Genomic DNA, 19,626 nt, shown 5'->3' with positions numbered 1-19,626 from the left:
ACTATAAAATAATGATTTTTAGATATTCAGATGGACGATAGTAGTACGAATCCTCAGTTGTCGTAGTTCATTGTCACTGTCGAGTTTGAGCCAATAGTGTGACCTCGTTTTCCATTTCCTTCATCTTAAAACAAATGCCATAGGACTGGAGACATATCAGTGGGTAGTAGCGGTGTGAGGAAGTGTCCTGACACCCGCGATAGGCAGGGAAAAATCTAGGAAGTTGTAAGAGAACGGCATGTTAGGTACTAGGGGATACTGGCAGTCTGGCGTTACTTAAGCTGAACTCGGTGCTCGGCACTGCTTCTACGTCGTATAACTTGACATTAGTAACTACCAGACACTTCGCATTTCCTTCATACTATAGAACGCAATGGCCTATTATATGCAAGGAGACAAGTTTCCGAAGGGTGGAAGGGTGAGTTTTGCTATATTTCTTTCGGTGGATAACTGAATTTACAGGCTAATGTGTTATCCTAGGTTACTGAATTCTCCCAAAATTCCGTCCACAACAGTTGATCGAGACTTGGGTACTTATTTATTCTATGTTAATAAGGGCAACAGAGGTATGGAAATAAGCCCATAATATCACAGCTAGAGGCTCGAACCCAGCTTATTTTGGATGAGCCGAGCATATTGTGCAGGAACGATCCGTGTTTAATTGAGCAACTTTGATCAGTGAGAGGCTGCACATCTGTCTGATCTGTGTGAGTTTACGCAAACTTAAGGGAGGAGTTACCCTGCTTCCGGTGTCTCTGTTATTTGTCGTCCATTTTATCTTCTTGGTGTACCTGTAGAAGCATATATTTAGAATGATGTGACATAGTTTCAGTAAAATCTGCCAACAAACAATTGAGAGAAAAAAAATGATTATAATATATATGGCAGCAGGTCCTTCCGGTCTGGCGGTAGTTAATGTTTATTATATGCACCATACCCATCCTGTGGGTGGTAGTTACACCATAACCATCCTGTGGGTGGTTGTCACACCATACCCATCCTGTGGGTGGTAGTTACACCATACCCATCCTGTGGGTGGTAGTTACACCATACCCATCCTGTGGGTGGTAGTTACACCATACCCATCCTGTGGGTGGTAGTTACACCATAACCATCCTGTGGGTGGTAGTTACACCATAACCATCCTGTGGGTGGTAGTTACACCATACCCATCCTGTGGGTGGTAGTTACACCATACCCATCCTGTGGGTGGTAGTTACACCATACCCATCCTGTGGGTGGTAGTTACACCATAACCATCCTGTGGGTGGTTGTCACACCATACCCATCCTGTGGGTGGTAGTTACACCATACCCATCCTGTGGGTGGTTGTTACACCATACCCATCCTGTGGGTGGTAGTTACACCATAACCATCCTGTGGGTGGTTGTCACACCATACCCATCCTGTGGGTGGTAGTTACACAATAACCATCCTGTGGGTGGTTGTCACACCATACCCATCCTGTGGGTGGTTGTCACACCATACCCATCCTGTGGGTGGTTGTCACACCATACCCATTCTGTGAGTGGTTGTCACACCATACCCATCCTGTGGGTGGTTGTTACACCATAACCATCCTGTGGGTGGTAGTTACACCATAACCATCCTGTGGGTGGTTGTCACACCATACCCATCCTGTGGGTGGTAGTTACACCATAACCATCCTGTGGGTGGTTGTCACACCATACCCATCCTGTGGGTGGTAGTTACACCATAACCATCCTGTGGGTGGTTGTCACACCATACCCAACCTGTGGGTGGTAGTTACACCATAACCATCCTGTGGGTGGTAGTTACACCATAACCATCCTGTGGGTGGTTGTCACACCATACCCAACCTGTGGGTGGTAGTTACACCATAACCATCCTGTGGGTGGTTGTCACACCATACCCATCCTGTGGGTGGTACACCATACCATCCTGTGGGTGGTAGTCACACCATTCTGAGGGTGGTTGTCACACCATACCCATCCTGTGGGTGGTAGTCACACCATACCCACCCTGTGGGTGGTAGTCACACCATACCCATCCTGTGGGTGGTTGTCACACCATACCCATCCTGTGGGTGGTTGTCACACCATACCCATCCTGTGGGTGGTTGTCACACCATACCCATCCTGTGGGTGGTTGTCACACCATACCTATCCTGTGGGCGGTAGTTACACCATAACCATCCTGTGGGTGGTTGTCACACCATACCCATCCTGTGGGTGGTTGTCACACCATACCCATCCTGTGGGTGGTTGTCACACCATACCCATTCTGTGGGTGGTTGTCACACCATACCTATCCTGTGGGTGGTTGTCACACCATACCCATCCTGTGGGTGGTAGTTACACCATACCCATCCTGTGGGTGGTTGTCACACCATACCCATCCTGTGGGTGGTAGTTACACCATAACCATCCTGTGGGTGGTTGTCACACCATACCCATCCTGTGGGTGGTTGTCACACCATACCCATCCTGTGGGTGATTGTCACACCATACCTATCCTGTGGGCGGTAGTTACACCATACCCATCCTGTGGGTGGTTGTCACACCATACCTATCCTGTGGGTGGTTGTCACACTATACCCATCCTGTGGGTGGTTGTCACACCATACCTATCCTGTGGGTGGTTGTCACACCATACCCATCCTGTGGGTGGTTGTCACACCATACCCATCCTGTGGGTGGTTGTCACACCATATCTATCCTGTGGGTGGTTGTCACACCATACCCATCCTGTGGGTGGTTGTCACACCAAACCTATCCTGTGGGTGGTTGTCACACTATACCCATCCTGTGGGTGGTTGTCACACCATACCCATCCTGTGGGTGGTAGTCACACCATACCTATCCTGTGGGCGGTAGTTACACCATACCCATCCTGTGGGTGGTAGTTACACCATACCCATCCTGTGGGCGGTAGTTACACCATACCCATCCTGTGGGTGGTAGTTACACCATACCCATCCTGTGGGTGGTAGTTACACCATACCCATCCTGTGGGCGGTAGTTACACCATACCTATCCTGTGGGTGGTAGTTACACCATACCCATCCTGTGGGTGGTAGTTACACCATACCCATCCTGTGGGTGGTAGTTACACCATACCCATCCTGTGGGTGGTTGTCACACCATACCCATCCTGTGGGTGGTAGTCACACCATACCTATCCTGTGGGCGGTAGTTACACCATACCCATCCTGTGGGTGGTAGTTACACCATACCCATCCTGTGGGTGGTAGTTACACCATACCCATCCTGTGGGTGGTAGTTACACCATACCCATCCTGTGGGTGGTAGTCACACCATACCCATCCTGTGGGTGGTAGTCACACCATACCCATCCTGTGGGTGGTAGTCACACCATACCCATCCTGTGGGTGGTAGTCACACCATACCCATCCTGTGGGTGGTAGTCACACCATACCCATCCTGTGGGTGGTAGTCACACCATACCCATCCTGTGGGTGGTAGTCACACCATACCCATCCTGTCGGCGGTAGTTACACCATAACCATCCTGTGGGTGGTTGTCACACCATACCCATCCTGTGGGTGGTAGTTACACCATACCCATCCTGTGGGTGGTAGTTACACCATACCCATCCTGTGGGTGGTAGTTACACCATACCCATCCTGTGGGTGGTAGTTACACCATACCCATCCTGTGGGTGGTAGTTACACCATACCCATCCTGTGGGTGGTAGTTACACCATACCCATCCTGTGGGTGGTAGTTACACCATACCCATCCTGTGGGTGGTAGTTACACCATACCCATCCTGTGGGTGGTAGTCACACCATACCCATCCTGTGGGTGGTAGTCACACCATACCCATCCTGTGGGTGGTAGTCACACCATACCCATCCTGTGGGTGGTAGTTACACCATACCCATCCTGTGGGTGGTAGTTACACCATACCCATCCTGTGGGTGGTAGTCACACCATACCCATCCTGTGGGTGGTAGTTACACCATACCCATCCTGTGGGTGGTAGTCACACCATACCCATCCTGTGGGTGGTAGTCACACCATACCCATCCTGTGGGTGGTAGTCACACCATACCCATCCTGTGGGTGGTAGTCACACCATACCCATCCTGTGGGTGGTAGTCACACCATACCCATCCTGTGGGTGGTAGTCACACCATACCCATCCTGTGGGTGGTAGTCACACCATACCCATCCTGTGGGTGGTAGTCACACCATACCCATCCTGTGGGTGGTAGTCACACCATACCCACCCTGTGGGTGGTAGTCACACCATACCCATCCTGTGGGTGGTTGTCACACCATACCCATCGTGTGGGTGGTTGTTACACCATACCCATCGTGTGGGTGGTTGTTACACCATACCCATCGTGTGGGTGGTTGTTACACCATACCCATCGTGTGGGTGGTTGTTATACCATACCCATCCTGAGGGTGGTTGTCACACCATACCCATCCTGTGGGTGGTAGTCACACCATACCCACCCTGTGGGTGGTTGTCACACCATACCCATCCTGAGGGTGGTTGTCACACCATACCCATCCTGAGGGTGGTTGTCACACCATACCCATCCTGAGGGTGGTTGTCACACCATACCCATCCTGAGGGTGGTTGTCACACCATACCCATCCTGTGGGTGGTAGTCACACCATACCCATCCTGTGGGTGGTTGTCACACCATACCCATCCTGAGGGTGGTTGTCACACCATACCTATCCTGTGGGTGGTTGTCACACCATACCTATCCTGTGGGTGGTTGTCACACCATACCCATCCTGTGGGTGGTTGTCACACCATACCTATCCTGTGGGCGGTAGTTACACCATACCCATCCTGTGGGTGGTTGTCACACCATACCTATCCTGTGGGTGGTTGTCACACTATACCCATCCTGTGGGTGGTTGTCACACCATACCTATCCTGTGGGTGGTTGTCACACCATACCCATCCTGTGGGTGGTTGTCACACCATACCCATTCTGTGGGTGGTTGTCACACCATATCTATCCTGTGGGTGGTTGTCACACCATACCCATCCTGTGGGTGGTTGTCACACCATACCCATCCTGTGGGTGGTTGTCACACCATACCTATCCTGTGGGCCGTAGTTACACCATACCCATCCTGTGGGTGGTAGTCACACCATACCTATCCTGTGGGCGGTAGTTACACCATACCCATCCTGTGGGTGGTAGTTACACCATACCCATCCTGTGGGCGGTAGTTACACCATACCCATCCTGTGGGCGGAAGTTACACCATACCCATCCTGTGGGTGGTAGTTACACCATACCCATCCTGTGGGTGGTAGTTACACCATACCTATCCTGTGGGTGGTAGTTACACCATACCCATCCTGTGGGCGGTAGTTACACCATACCCATCCTGTGGGTGCTAGTCACACCATACCTATTCTGTGGGCGGTAGTTACACCATACCCATCCTGTGGGTGGTAGTTACACCATACCCATCCTGTGGGCGGTAGTTACACCATACCCATCCTGTGGGTGGTAGTTACATCATACCCATCCTGTGGGTGGTAGTTACACCATACCCATCCTGTGGGCGGTAGTTACACCATACCCATCCTGTGAGTGGCAGTCACACCATACCCATCCTGTAGGTGGTAGTCACCCCATACCCATCCTGTGGGTGGTAGTCACACCATACCCATCCTGTAGGTGATAGTCACACCATACCTATCCTGTAGGTGGTAATCACACCATACCCATCCTGTAGGTGGTAGTCACACCATACCCATCCTGTAGGTGGTAGTCACACCATACCCATCCTGTAGGTGGTAGTCACACCATACCCATCCTGTAGGTGGTAGTCACACCATACCCATCCTGTAGGTGGTAGTCACACCATACCCATCCTGTAGGTGGTAGTCACACCATACCCATCCTGTAGGTGGTAGTCATACCATACCCATCCTGTAGGTGGTAGTCACACCATACCCATCATGTGGGTGGTAGTCACACCATACCCATCATGTGGGTGTTAGTCACACCATACCCATCATGTGGGTGGTAGTCACACCATACCCATCATGTGGGTGGTAGTCACACCACACCCATCCTGTGGGTGGTAGTCACACCATACCCATCCTGTGGGCGGTAGTCACACCATACCCATCCTGTAGGTGGCAGTCACACCATACCCATCATGTGGGGGGTAGTTACACCACACCCATCCTGTGGGCGGTAGTCACACCACACCCATCCTGTGGGCAGTAGTCACACCGTACCCATCCTGTGGGCGGTAGTCACACCACACCCATCCTGTGGGCGGTAGTCACACCACACCCATCCTGTGGGCGGTAGTCACACCATACCCATCCTGTGGGTGGTAGTTACACCATACCCATCCTGTGGGCGGTAGTTACACCATACCCATCCTGTGGGCGGTAGTCACACCACACCCATCCTGTGGGCGGTAGTCACACCATACCCATCTTGTGGGCAGTAGTCAAAAGATTACAGAGGTACATAATGGGTCCAGGGACTGGACCCCAAAGGTATGATAGCTGAACTAGTTACAAAGGTAATGAACTCCAGGTAGATCTGGTCACAATCATGGTAAGTTACAGAGGTAATGAATCAGCCTCACTCCTATACATGGTTACAGTCATGAACAAATTACAAAGTAATGAACCACTGATACGTCCACACCTGGTCACAATTGTAATGAGTTATAAATACAAATATTAAGTGGATCATACAGACACACACGAGTGCGCACACACAGACACACACATACGCACACGCGCATACAAACACATACACACACACAAGCACACACACACGTGGTAATGCTGTATTTATAGTGAACAAAGTCAGGGTATTTCTCCAGAATGGTCTGTAATATACCACTGTGGATAAAATACTTTGCCATTTCTTGAACATTTCTGAGTGAGTTGTCTCTAAATTCATTAATTTTATCACACTCCAGTACATAATGACGCAGGGTGTGACGCACTCCAGTACATAATGACGCAGGGTGTGACAATAGTCCATCTGGCAAAGTTTACATTTCGTTTGGTCTACATCTGGTGGTGGTGATTTAACCTGCCAAAGATACTTGTAACCCAGCCGGAGCCGGGCAGTAGTGACATCCAAGAGTCTGCTTATTTTGTTGGATGCACCATAGACATGTGGCTCCTCCTGCATGATGGAATGATGATAGATGGACTGACTGGTGTCAATCTCCCTAAGTCTTAAGCCAATAAAGGTCATTTGAAGTTCTTTTTGTATTATTGTTCTCAAACTGCTAACTGACAAGCCAAGATTGTAATCTACCCCCTCTTTGAAAGCATACAGCTTAGCCAATTTATCAGTTCTATCATGCATCTGAAGACCAATGTGAGATGGAATCCACAGCATGTGCACTCTGACTCCACTGTCCACAATCCTACCATACCTGTGTCTGGCTTCTGACACAAGCATGCCACAATTTATACTTAATGAGTTGAGAGCATTTATGGGTGGCAGAGAATCAGTTACAATTAAAGTGTCAACCTTAGATACATGGACGCATTTGAGTGCAAGGAGTATGGCAAACAGTTCTGTTTGAAGGGTAGAGGCCCAGTTATTGATGCGTGCTCCAATTTCTTTATGAGAGCCATCACTCTGTGTGACAACAGCAGCACTACCAGCTGCACCAGTGTATGACAACAGCAGCACTACCAGCTGCACCAGTGTATGACAACAGCAACACTACCAGCTGCACCAGTGTATGACAACAGCAGCACTACCAGCTGCACCAGTGTATGACAACAGCAGCACTACCAGCTGCACCAGTGACTACCAGCTGCACCAGTGTATGACAACAGCAGCACTACCAGCCCCACCAGTGTATGACAACAGCAGCACTACCAACTGCACCAGTGTATGACAACAGCAGCACTACCAGCTGCACCAGTGTATGACAACAGCAGCACTACCAGCTGCACCAGTGTATGACAACAGCAGCACTACCAGCTGCACCAGTGTATGACAACAGCAGCACTACCAGCTGCACCAGTGTATGACAACAGCAACACTACCAGCTGCACCAGTGTATGACAACAGCAGCACTACCAGCTGCACCAGTGTATGACAACAGCAACACTACCAGCTGCACCAGTGTATGACAACAGCAGCACTACCAGCTGCACCAGTGTATGACAACAGCAGCACTACCAGCTGCACCAGTGTATGACAAAGCAGAACTGCACCAGTGTATGACAACAGCAGCACTACCAGCTGCACCAGTGTATGACAACAGCAACACTACCAGCTGCACCAGTGTATGACAACAGCAGCACTACCAGCTGCACCAGTGTATGACAACAGCAGCACTACCAGCTGCACCAGTGTATGACAACAGCAGCACTACCAGCTGCACCAGTGTATGACAACAGCAGCACTACCAGCTGCACCAGTGTATGACAACAGCAGAACTACCAGCTGCACCAGTGTATGACAACAGCAGCACTACCAGCTGCACCAGTGTATGACAACAGCAGCACTACCAGCTGCACCAGTGTATGACAACAGCAGCACTACCAGCTGCACCAGCAGAACTACCAGCTGCACCAGTGTATGACTGTATGACAACAGCAACACTACCAGCTGGACCAGTGTATGACAACAGCAGAACTACCAGCTGCACCAGTGTATGACAACAGCAGCACTACCAGCTGCACCAGTGTATGACAACAGCAGCACTACCAGCTGCACCAGTGTATGACAACAGCAGCACTACCAGCTGCACCAGTATGCAACAACAGCAGAACTATGACAATGTATGACAACAGCAGAACTACCAGCTACCAGCAACAGCAGAACTACCAGCACCAGTGTATGACAACAGCAGCACTACCAGCTGCACCAGTGTATGACAACAGCAGAACTACCAGCTGCACCAGTGTATGACAACAGCAGCACTACCAGCTACACCAGTGTATGACAACAGCAGCACTACCAGCTGCACCAATGCAACAGCAGCACTACAGCTGCACAGTGTATGACAACAGCAGCACTACCAGCTGCACCAGTATGACAACAGCAGCACTACCAGCTGCACCAACCAGTGTATGACAACAGCAGCACTACCAGCTGCACCAACAATGTATGACAACAGCAGCACCAGCTGCACCAGTGTATGACAACAGCAGCACTACCAGCTGCACCAGTACCAGTGCATGACAACAGCAGTGTATGACAACAGCAGAACTACCAGCTGCACCAATGTATGACAACAGCAGCACTACCAGCTACACCAGTGTATGACAACAGCAACACTACCAGCTGCACCAGTGTATGACAACAGCAACACTACCAGCTGCACCAATGTATGACAACAGCAGCACTACCAGCTGCACCAGTGTATGACAACAGCAGCACTACCAGCTGCACCAATGTATGACAACAGCAACACTACCAGCTGGACCAATGTATGACAACAGCAGCACTACCAGCTGCACCAGTGTATGACAACAGCAGCACTACCAGCTGCACCAATGTATGACAACAGCAGCACTACCAGTGTATGACAACAGCAGCACTACCAGCTGCACCAATGTATGACAACAGCAGCACTACCAGCTGCACCAATGTATGACAACAGCAGCACTACCAGCTGCACCAATGTATGACAACAGCAGCACTACCAGCTGCACCAATGTATGACAACAGCAGCACTACCAGCTGCACCAATGTATGACAACAGCAGCACTACCAGCTGCACCAATGTATGACAACAGCAGCACTACCAGCTGGACCAGTGGACTGGTGAACAGAACCATCAACGTAAATAATTTGGGAGGCAGTGTGCTGTGTGACTAAGTTATTAATACAGCTTAGGGCATCATGTTTGGCTTCAAGACGAAGCTTTGGTTGTACCAGTTTTTTCGATCCATCTGGAGGGGTGTTTACCAGTGATGAGGAAAGTTTGGAGGGCTTCTGCTGTATAGTCCTTGTGGCTTAGCGCTTCTTTTTTGATTATAATAATAATGGAGGGCTTCTGTGCAGGGGTTTGAAGGAGCTATCCCCGTGGCGAGGGTCTGGGTTCAATTCCCACTGAGGGTAGAAACATTGGGCGTTTCTCTTTACACCGGTTGTCTATGTTCACCCATCAATAAAATGGGTACCTGGATGTTAGTCGACTGGTGTGGGTCGCATCCTGGGACCAAACTGACCTAATTTGCCCGAAATGCTCAGCATAACAAGCGGCTTTCTATATAGTAGTATGTCACTGATGTCAGCTATGGTCTGTATACCTTGTACATGTACTTGTAGTAAATAAAAATATAATATTACTACTACTACTACTGATAATAATAATAATGACAATACTACTACTACTACTAATAATAATAATAATAATCAAGGACCCCGATGGAAATAAGCGACTTTGTTTGATTTTTTTCTGGGTTATCCCAGGTTCTCTACACATATGCTGCTATGTATTATAATCTATGTATTATAATCTATATAACTGTATTTTTATATACCTGAATAACCTATGACACACTGTCAGCAGGTCTTCCAGTGTGTCATGGCTGTCTCTTGGACATTAAATGAACATCGCCTGACCGTTGACACAAATCAGTGGTATAGTTTGATGGAGCTTTTGGTTCATTTTGATGTGGGAGAAGATTATGGTAGAAGACCATAGACAGTGCTGGACTTTGAAATAATCTGAGAGAGGATAACAGCTTTTAAAGTGACAATACACCGGTGTGTTAATAGCCGAAAATAATTTCTTGTTTCTACTGATACGATCGATATTTGAAGTTATAAATTAACTGGTTATGTTCGACCTAAGACTAATTGACTTCAGAAATACGACTGAGACCATAATCCGCCTTTCCATTTACAATAAAGATTCATTAATCCCCAAAAATAGGATTTAATTCTCAAATGTATATAACACTCGACAGATTTACACTTGATTTCGACAGGATTTCTATTTTTTTCTCTGTGTCTTATGAACAATATGTAAAGTAAAAGGACACAAGTGCAACTAATGTGACATTTATTGTGGCAACGTTTCGCCCTCCAGGAGCTTTATCAAGCCATTACAAACAATACATAAACACAGAATAAAATACCACATTAATTACACTTGTGTCTTCTTTACGTATTGTCGTTAATTCTACCAATATTATTACTGTAAACATATTAGATAACTGGTAAACCTTTCTAACTTATATTTACATTATTACACACTTCACTAGTTTGTATAGTTCTTAATAGCATTTATTCCTATATTTTATTACCAGTGTAAAAGTCGTGGTCTGGGACCCAGCTACTGGGCAGAAGATTCTTGGAAATCGTAACAGATATGACAGATTATATAATATAAAGTATGATATTAATAATAATGTGTAAAAAAGCTAATCAGTATTGCAGTGATAAAAATAACGATGATATTCTGATAAAATCTATAACAGTTTATAGAGTATTAGTAATGAACATTAAAATGGTATAAAATACCGACAGGTTGTTAGGTAAGACACATATGCAACAGTTAGGTATCTTTATTTTGAAACGTTTCGCCTACACAGTAGGCTTCTTCAATCGAGTACAGAAAAGTCTCTTCTGCTTCTATCAACTTTTCTGTACTCGACTGAAGAAGCCTACTGTGTAGGCGAAACGTTTCAAAATAAAGATACCTAACTGTATCTGAAAAACCTGGTTGTAATAGGCAGAGGGTTGAGTAGTATCCCTTAACAAATTGCAGACTTTTCTGTCATTTTCACTAGATATGGTGGCTATATGCTATATCAGGTGCAATATTTATAACTTGCAGAGAGGAATGAGAGGTCGTGGCAGAGGACAGCAGTATTTTGCTACTCGCACCTCAGATGTTCTTGACAGTGCTGTAGCTGCAGGTAAGAGGATGTTCTTGACAGTGCTGTAGCTGCAGGTAAGAGGATGTTCTTGACAGTGCTGTAGCTGCAGGTAAGAGGATGTTCTTGACAGTGCTGTAGCTGCAGGTAAGAGGATGTTCTTGACAGTGCTGTAGCTGCAGGTAAGAGGATGTTCTTGACAGTGCTGTAGCTGCAGGTAAGAGGATGTTCTTGACAGTGCTGTAGCTGCAGGTAAGAGGATGTTCTTGACAGTGCTGTAGCTGCAGGTAAGAGAATGTTCTTGACAGTGCTGCAGCTGCAGGTAAGAGGATGTTCTTGACAGTGCTGTAGCTGCAGGTAAGAGAATGTTCTTGACAGTGCTGCAGCTGCAGGTAAGAGGATGTTCTTGACAGTGCTGTAGCTGCAGGTAAGAGGATGTTCTTGACAGTGCTGTAGCTGCAGGTAAGCAGATACAGTGCTGTAGCTGCAGGTAAGAGGATGTTCTTGACAGTGCTGCTGCAGCTTGACAGTGCTGTAGCTGCAGGTAAGAGGATGTTCTTGACAGTGCAGCTGCATGAGGATGTTCTTGACAGTGCTGCTGCAGGTAAGAGGATGTTCTTGACAGTGCTGTAGCTGCAGGTAAGAGGATGTTCTTGACAGTGCTGTAGCTGCAGGTAAGAGGATGTTCTTGACAGTGCTGCAGCTGCAGGTAAGAGGATGTTCTTGACAGTGCTGTAGCTGCAGGTAAGAGGATGTTCTTATGCAAAAAGTGTACAGATTTAGCTATAAATTAACAAAACTATTGCATATAGAGGGAAAGTACTATGCTCAGTAAGAGTCATACAGCACTTGGGGGAAGGAAACAAAGAGGTTTTTACTAAAAACGGGTTGGGTAGCGTCTTACCTTCAGAATAACAACCTTCCATTATCATTAAGGCACCATTTTCTCTAATTGACAAACACAGGTGAGGGGGAGAGTGTGGGTATTACAAACACAGGTGAGGGGGCGAGTGTGGGTATTACAAACACAGGTGAGGGGGCGAGTGTGGGTATTACAAACACAGGTGAGGGGGCGAGTGTGGGTATTACAAACACAGGTGCGGGGGCGAGTGTGGGAATTACAAACACAGGTGAGGGGGCGAGTGTGGGTATTACAAACACAGGTGAGGGGGCGAGTGTGGGTATTACAAACACAGGTGAGGGGGAGAGTGTGGGTATTACAAACACAGGTGAGGGGGCGAGTGTGGGTATTACAAACACAGGTGAGGGGGCGAGTGTGGGTATTACAAACACAGGTGAGGGGGCGAGTGTGGGTATTACAAACACAGGTGAGGGGGAGAGTGTGGGTATTACAAACACAGGTGAGGGGGAGAGTGTGGGTATTACAAACACAGGTGAGGGGGAGAGTGTGGGTATTACAAACACAGGTGAGGGGGAGAGTGTGGGTATTACAAACACAGGTGAGGGGGAGAGTGTGGGTATTACAAACACAGGTGAGGGGGAGAGTGTGGGTATTACAAACACAGGTGAGGGGGCGAGTGTGGGTATTACAAACACAGGTGAGGGGGAGAGTGTGGGTATAACATAGGTGAGGGGAAGAGTGTGGGTATTACAAACACAGGTGAGGGGGAGAGTGTGGGTATTACAAACACAGGTGAGGGGGAGAGTGTGGGTATAACAAACATTGGTGAGGGGAAGAGTGTGGGTATACAAACACAGGTGAGGGGAAGAGTGTGGGTATAACAAACACAGGTGAGGGGAAGAGTGTGGGTATAAAACACAGGTGAGGGGGAGAGTGTGGGTATAACATAGGTGAGGGGAAGAGTGTGGTTATAACAAACATTGGTGAGGGGGAGAGTGTGGGTATAACAAACATTGGTGAGGGGAAGAGTGTGGGTATAACAAACATTGGTGAGGGGAAGAGTGTGGGTATAACAAACATTGGTGAGGGGAAGAGTGTGGGTATAACAAACATTGGTGAGGGGAAGAGTGTGGGTATAACAAACATTGGTGAGGGGAAGAGTGTGGGTATAACAAACATTGGTGAGGGGAAGAGTGTGGGTTTATCAAACATTGGTGAGGGGAAGAGTGTGGGTATAACAAACATTGGTGAGGGGAAGAGTGTGGGTATAACAAACATTGGTGAGTGGAAGAGTGTGGGTATAACAAACACAGGTGAGGGGAAGAGTGTGGGTATAACAAACATTGGTGAGGGGAAGAGTGTGGGTATAACAAACATTGGTGAGGGGAAGAGTGTGGGTATAACAAACATTGGTGAGGGGAAGAGTGTGGGTATAACAAACATTGGTGAGGGGAAGAGTGTGGGTATAACAAACATTGGTGAGGGGAAGAGTGTGGGTATAACAAACATTGGTGAGGGGAAGAGTGTGGGTATAACAAACATTGGTGAGGGGAAGAGTGTGGGTATAACAAACATTGGTGAGGGGAAGAGTGTGGGTATAACAAACATTGGTGAGGGGAAGAGTGTGGGTATAACAAACATTGGTGAGGGGAAGAGTGTGGGTATAACAAACATTGGTGAGGGGAAGAGTGTGGGTATAACAAACAAAGGTGAGGGGAAGAGTGTGGGTATAACAAACACAGGTGAGGGGAAGAGTGTGGGTATTACAAACACAGGTGAGGGGAAGAGTGTGGGTATACAAACACAGGTGAGGGGAAGAGTGTGGGTATAACGAGTGTGGGTATACAAACACAGGTGAGGGGAAGAGTGTGGGTATAACAAACACAGGTGAGGGGGAGAGTGTGGGTATTACAAACAAAGGTGAGGGGTAGAGTGTGGGTATAACAAACACAGGTGAGGGGGAGAGTGTGGGTATAACAAACATTGGTGAGGGGAAGAGTGTGGGTATAACAAACATTGGTGAGGGGAAGAGTGTGTGTATAACAAACATTGGTGAGGGGAAGAGTGTGGGTATAACAAACATTGGTGAGGGGAAGAGTGTGGGTATAACAAAAACAGGTGAGGGGAAGAGTGTGGGTATAACAAAAACATTGGTGAGGGGAAGAGTGTGGGTATAACAAACATTGGTGAGGGGAAGAGTGTGGTGTATAACAAACATTGGTGAGGGGAAGAGTGTGGGTATAACAAACATTGGTGAGGGGAAGAGTGTGGGTATAACAAACATTGGTGAGGGGAAGAGTGTGGGTATAACAAACATTGGTGAGGGGAAGAGTGTGGGTATAACAAACATTGGTGAGGGGAAGAGTGTGGGTATAACAAACATTGGTGAGGGGAAGAGTGTGGGTATAACAAACATTGGTGAGGGGAAGAGTGTGGGTATAACAAACATTGGTGAGGGGAAAAGTGTGGGTATAACAAACATTGGTGAGAGGAAGAGTGTGGGTATAACACAGGTGAGGGGAAGAGTGTGGGTATAACAAACATTGGTGAGAGGAAGAGTGTGGGTATAACACAGGTGAGGGGAAGAGTGTGGGTATAACACAGGTGAGGGGAAGAGTGTGGGTATAACACAGGTGAGGGGAAGAGTGTGGGTATAACACAGGTGAGGGGAAGAGTGTGGGTATAACACAGGTGAGGGGAAGAGTGTGGGTATAACAAACATTGGTGAGGGGAAGAGTGTGGGTATAACAAACATTGGTGAGATGAAGAGTGTGGGTATAACAAACATTGGTGAGATGAAGAGTGTGGGTATAACACAGGTGAGGGGAAGAGTGTGGGTATAACAAACATTGGTGAGAGGAAGAGTGTGGGTATAACAAACATTGGTGAGGGGAAGAGTGTGGGTATAACAAACATTGGTGAGGGGAAGAGTGTGGGTATAACAAACATTGGTGAGGGGAAGAGTGTGGGTATAACAAACATTGGTGAGGGGAAGAGTGTGGGTATAACAAACATTGGTGAGGGGAAAAGTGTGGGTATAACAAACATTGGTGAGAGGAAGAGTGTGGGTATAACACAGGTGAGGGGAAGAGTGTGGGTATAACAAACATTGGTGAGGGGAAGAGTGTGGGTATAACAAACATTGGTGAGGGGAAGAGTGTGGGTATAACAAACATTGGTGAGGGGAAGAGTGTGGGTATAACAAACATTGGTGAGGGGAAGAGTGTGGGTATAACAAACATTGGTGAGATGAGTGTGGGTATAACAAACATTGGTGAGTGTGTGGGTATAACAAACATTGGTGAGGGGAAGAGTGTGGGTATAACAAACATTGGTGAGGGGAAGAGTGTGATAACAAACATTGGGAGGGGAAGAGTGTGGGTATAACAAACATTGGTGAGGGGAAGAGTGTGGGTATAACAAACATTGGTGAGAGGAAGAGTGTGGGTATAACAAACACAGGTGAGGGGAAGAGTGTGGGTATAACACAGGTGAGGGGAAGAGTGTGGGTATAACAAACATTGGTGAGGGGAAGAGTGTGGGTATAACAAACATTGGTGAGGGGAAGAGTGTGGGTATAACAAACATTGGTGAGGGGAAGAGTGTGGGTATAACAAACATTGGTGAGGGGAAGAGTGTGGGTATAACAAACATTGGTGAGGGGAAGAGTGTGGGTATAACACAGGTGAGGGGAAGAGTGTGGGTATAACAAACATTGGTGAGGGGAAGAGTGTGGGTATAACAAACATTGGTGAGGGGAAGAGTGTGGGTATAACAAACATTGGTGAGGGGAAGAGTGTGGGTATAACAAACATTGGTGAGGGGAAGAGTGTGGGTATAACAAACATTGGTGAGGGGAAGAGTGTGGGTATAACAAACATTGGTGAGGGGAAGAGTGTGGGTATAACAAACATTGGTGAGGGGAAGAGTGTGGGTATAACAAACATTGGTGAGGGGAAGAGTGTGGGTATAACAAACATTGGTGAGGGGAAGAGTGTGGGTATAACAAACATTGGTGAGAGGAAGAGTGTGGGTATAACAAACATTGGTGAGGGGAAGAGTGTGGGTATAACAAACATTGGTGAGGGGAAGAGTGTGGGTATAACAAACATTGGTGAGGGGAAGTGTGTGGGTAGCAAACATTCTTGAGGGGAAGAGTGTGGGTATAACAAACATTGGTGAGGGGAAGAGTGTGGGTATAACAAACATTGGTGAGAGGAAGAGTGTGGGTATAACAAACATTGGTGAGGGGAAGAGTGTGGGTATAACAAACATTGGTGAGGGGAAGAGTGTGGGTATAACAAACATTGGTGAGAGGAAGAGTGTGGGTATAACAAACATTGGTGAGAGGAAGAGTGTGGGTATAACACAGGTGAGGGGAAGAGTGCGGGTATAACAAACATTGGTGAGAGGAAGAGTGTGGGTATAACACAGGTGAGGGGAAGAGTGTGGGTATAACAAACATTGGTGAGGGGAAGAGTGTGGGTATAACACAGGTGAGGGGAAGAGTGTGGGTATAACACAGGTGAGGGGAAGAGTGTGGGTATAACAAACATTGGTGAGGGGAAGAGTGTGGGTATAACACAGGTGAGAGGAAGAGTGTGGGTATAACAAACATTGGTGAGAGGAAGAGTGTGGGTATAACACAGGTGAGGGGAAGAGTGTGGGTATAACACAGGTGAGGGGAAGAGTGTGGGTATAACAAACATTGGTGAGGGGAAGAGTGTGGGTATAACACAGGTGAGGGGAAGAGTGTGGGTATAACAAACATTGGTGAGAGGAAGAGTGTGGGTATAACACAGGTGAGGGGAAGAGTGTGGGTATAACACAGGTGAGGGGAAGAGTGTGGGTATAACAAACATTGGTGAGGGGAAGAGTGTGGGTATAACAAACATTGGTGAGTGGAAGAGTGTGGGTATAACAAACATTGGTGAGGGGAAGAGTGTGGGTATAACAAACATTGGTGAGGGGAAGAGTGTGGGTATAACAAACATTGGTGAGGGGAAGAGTGTGGGTATAACAAACATTGGTGAGGGGAAGAGTGTGGGTATAACAAACATTGGTGAGAGGAAGAGTGTGGGTATAACACAGGTGAGGGGAAGAGTGTGGGTATAACAAACATTGGTGAGGGGAAGAGTGTGGGTATAACAAACATTGGTGAGGGGAAGAGTGTGGGTATAACACAGGTGAGGGGAAGAGTGTGGGTATAACACAGGTGAGGGGAAGAGTGTGGGTATAACACAGGTGAGGGGAAGAGTGTGGGTATAACACAGGTGAGGGGAAGAGTGTGGGTATAATACAGGTGAGGGGAAGAGTGTGGGTATAACACAGGTGAGGGGAAGAGTGTGGGTATAACACAGGTGAGGGGAAGAGTGTGGGTATAACACAGGTGAGGGGAAGAGTGTGGGTATAACACAGGTGAGGGGAAGAGTGTGGGTATAACACAGGTGAGGGGAAGAGTGTGGGTATAACACAGGTGAGGGGAAGAGTGTGGGTATAACACAGGTGAGGGGAAGAGTGTGGGTATAACACAGGTGAGGGGAAGAGTGTGGGTATAACACAGGTGAGGGGAAGAATGTGGGTATAACAAACATAATAACAATTAACAAAGCATATTAACATACATGTATTTAACAAGACTGACTTAACTTTTAACCTAATTGTTATAATTAACATGTTCAGAAGATAAAAATAATTAGACAAACGATCAACACAGTTTATATGCAAGAGTAAAACACACAAAAAAATATAGAATTTTTATATATTATTAAATTTTTTTTTAAATTCAGCATAGAGAAAAACGGTTTTAATCATAACCATAATTTTGAAAGGAGTGGACTGGTAAGCCAGCGGAAGGCCTCGGTCAGATGGCTAAAACCTCCAGCTGGGAGTCCATATAACTAAGACAAACCTTGCCTAACCTAACATACGATGCCCGAAAAAATAATACGAATGATGATCAATATTTGTGAACATATTTGGCCCAATCATCATTTTTTGTCTATAAAAAAATTCTTCCAAGTTACAAACAAATCGTTCGTAAGTTGCAATAAGACCAACACAACTCATTCATTAGTTAGAAGTTATATATGAGTGAGTTAACAAATGTGACATAGCATCTTAGGTGACTGTGCTGACAGCGCGGTCAATATATTATGTTCTGACCCTCCAGCCATTACACACTTCAGTCAGTGATTAATTAGATAACGTTTGCAACTGAACGATAACAAGGATACGATAGGTCAGGTTTGTCAGGAAACAGGACAAGTGTTTCCTGAGGCGGGTCTTAGTCACGTGATGACCCACAGCTGGAGCTTTTGGTTATCTGACCGAGGCCTTCCGCTGGGTTACCGGTCCACCTCTTTATAAATTAGGGTTATTAGCATCTTCTGAACGATGACAAATTAAATCAACCTTACTGTAGAGAAAACATTCTTTATAATATCTGGAAATAAATAATGTCGTAAAATAACCAAGCAGATAGTAAAGGCAAAAAGACTCGACCTTATCTTCACAAATAATCAGGACCTGGTAAGAAATATAACAATATCAAAAACAACTAATTCCGATCACAATCTAATCGAAGTTCAGACTTACATGCACAGGAGTCCTGATCAGCAAAATGTACGTAGTTGTGAAGGTGTCTTCACCAAATATAACTTCAACAAGAACATCAACTGGGACCAGGTAAACCATGTCTTAAATGAAACATGTAGGGAAGATTTCTTAAATAACATGGAACCAAACCAGTGCCTTGAAAGGATCAACTTCCTGGCAGCTGAAGTATGTTCAAGGCATATCACCCTACGAAAGAAGAACAGGAGCAGACTGGAGAAAGACGCTCCTTCTACAGAAGACGAAGAATCACTAAGCTCCTCAAGAACACTAGATTATCTGGTATACGGAAGGAAGCGCTGACCTGGGAAGTAGAAAGTATCGAAC

General features: G+C 46.8%; 1 protein-coding gene across 1 annotated transcript in view; it reads left to right on the top strand.

Moving 5' to 3' along the window:
- Window positions 1–280: 280 nt before the first annotated feature.
- The window catches only part of LOC128702727 (decapping and exoribonuclease protein), a 70,411-nt gene continuing 51,065 nt past the window's right edge, over window positions 281–19,626 (top strand). The window contains exons 1-2 of the mRNA XM_070101817.1: window positions 281–418; window positions 11,783–11,864. Of these exons, the coding sequence (XP_069957918.1) occupies window positions 374–418; window positions 11,783–11,864 (127 nt within the window). The 5' untranslated portion in view covers window positions 281–373. The remainder of the gene's footprint in view (window positions 419–11,782; window positions 11,865–19,626) is intronic.

The sequence above is a fragment of the Cherax quadricarinatus genome, chromosome 79 (genome assembly GCF_038502225.1).
Source record: "Cherax quadricarinatus isolate ZL_2023a chromosome 79, ASM3850222v1, whole genome shotgun sequence".
Taxonomy (NCBI): domain Eukaryota; kingdom Metazoa; phylum Arthropoda; class Malacostraca; order Decapoda; family Parastacidae; genus Cherax; species Cherax quadricarinatus.
The sequence above is the reverse complement of the archived record's forward strand: the minus strand, read 5'-3'. Positions and strand labels throughout refer to the sequence as shown.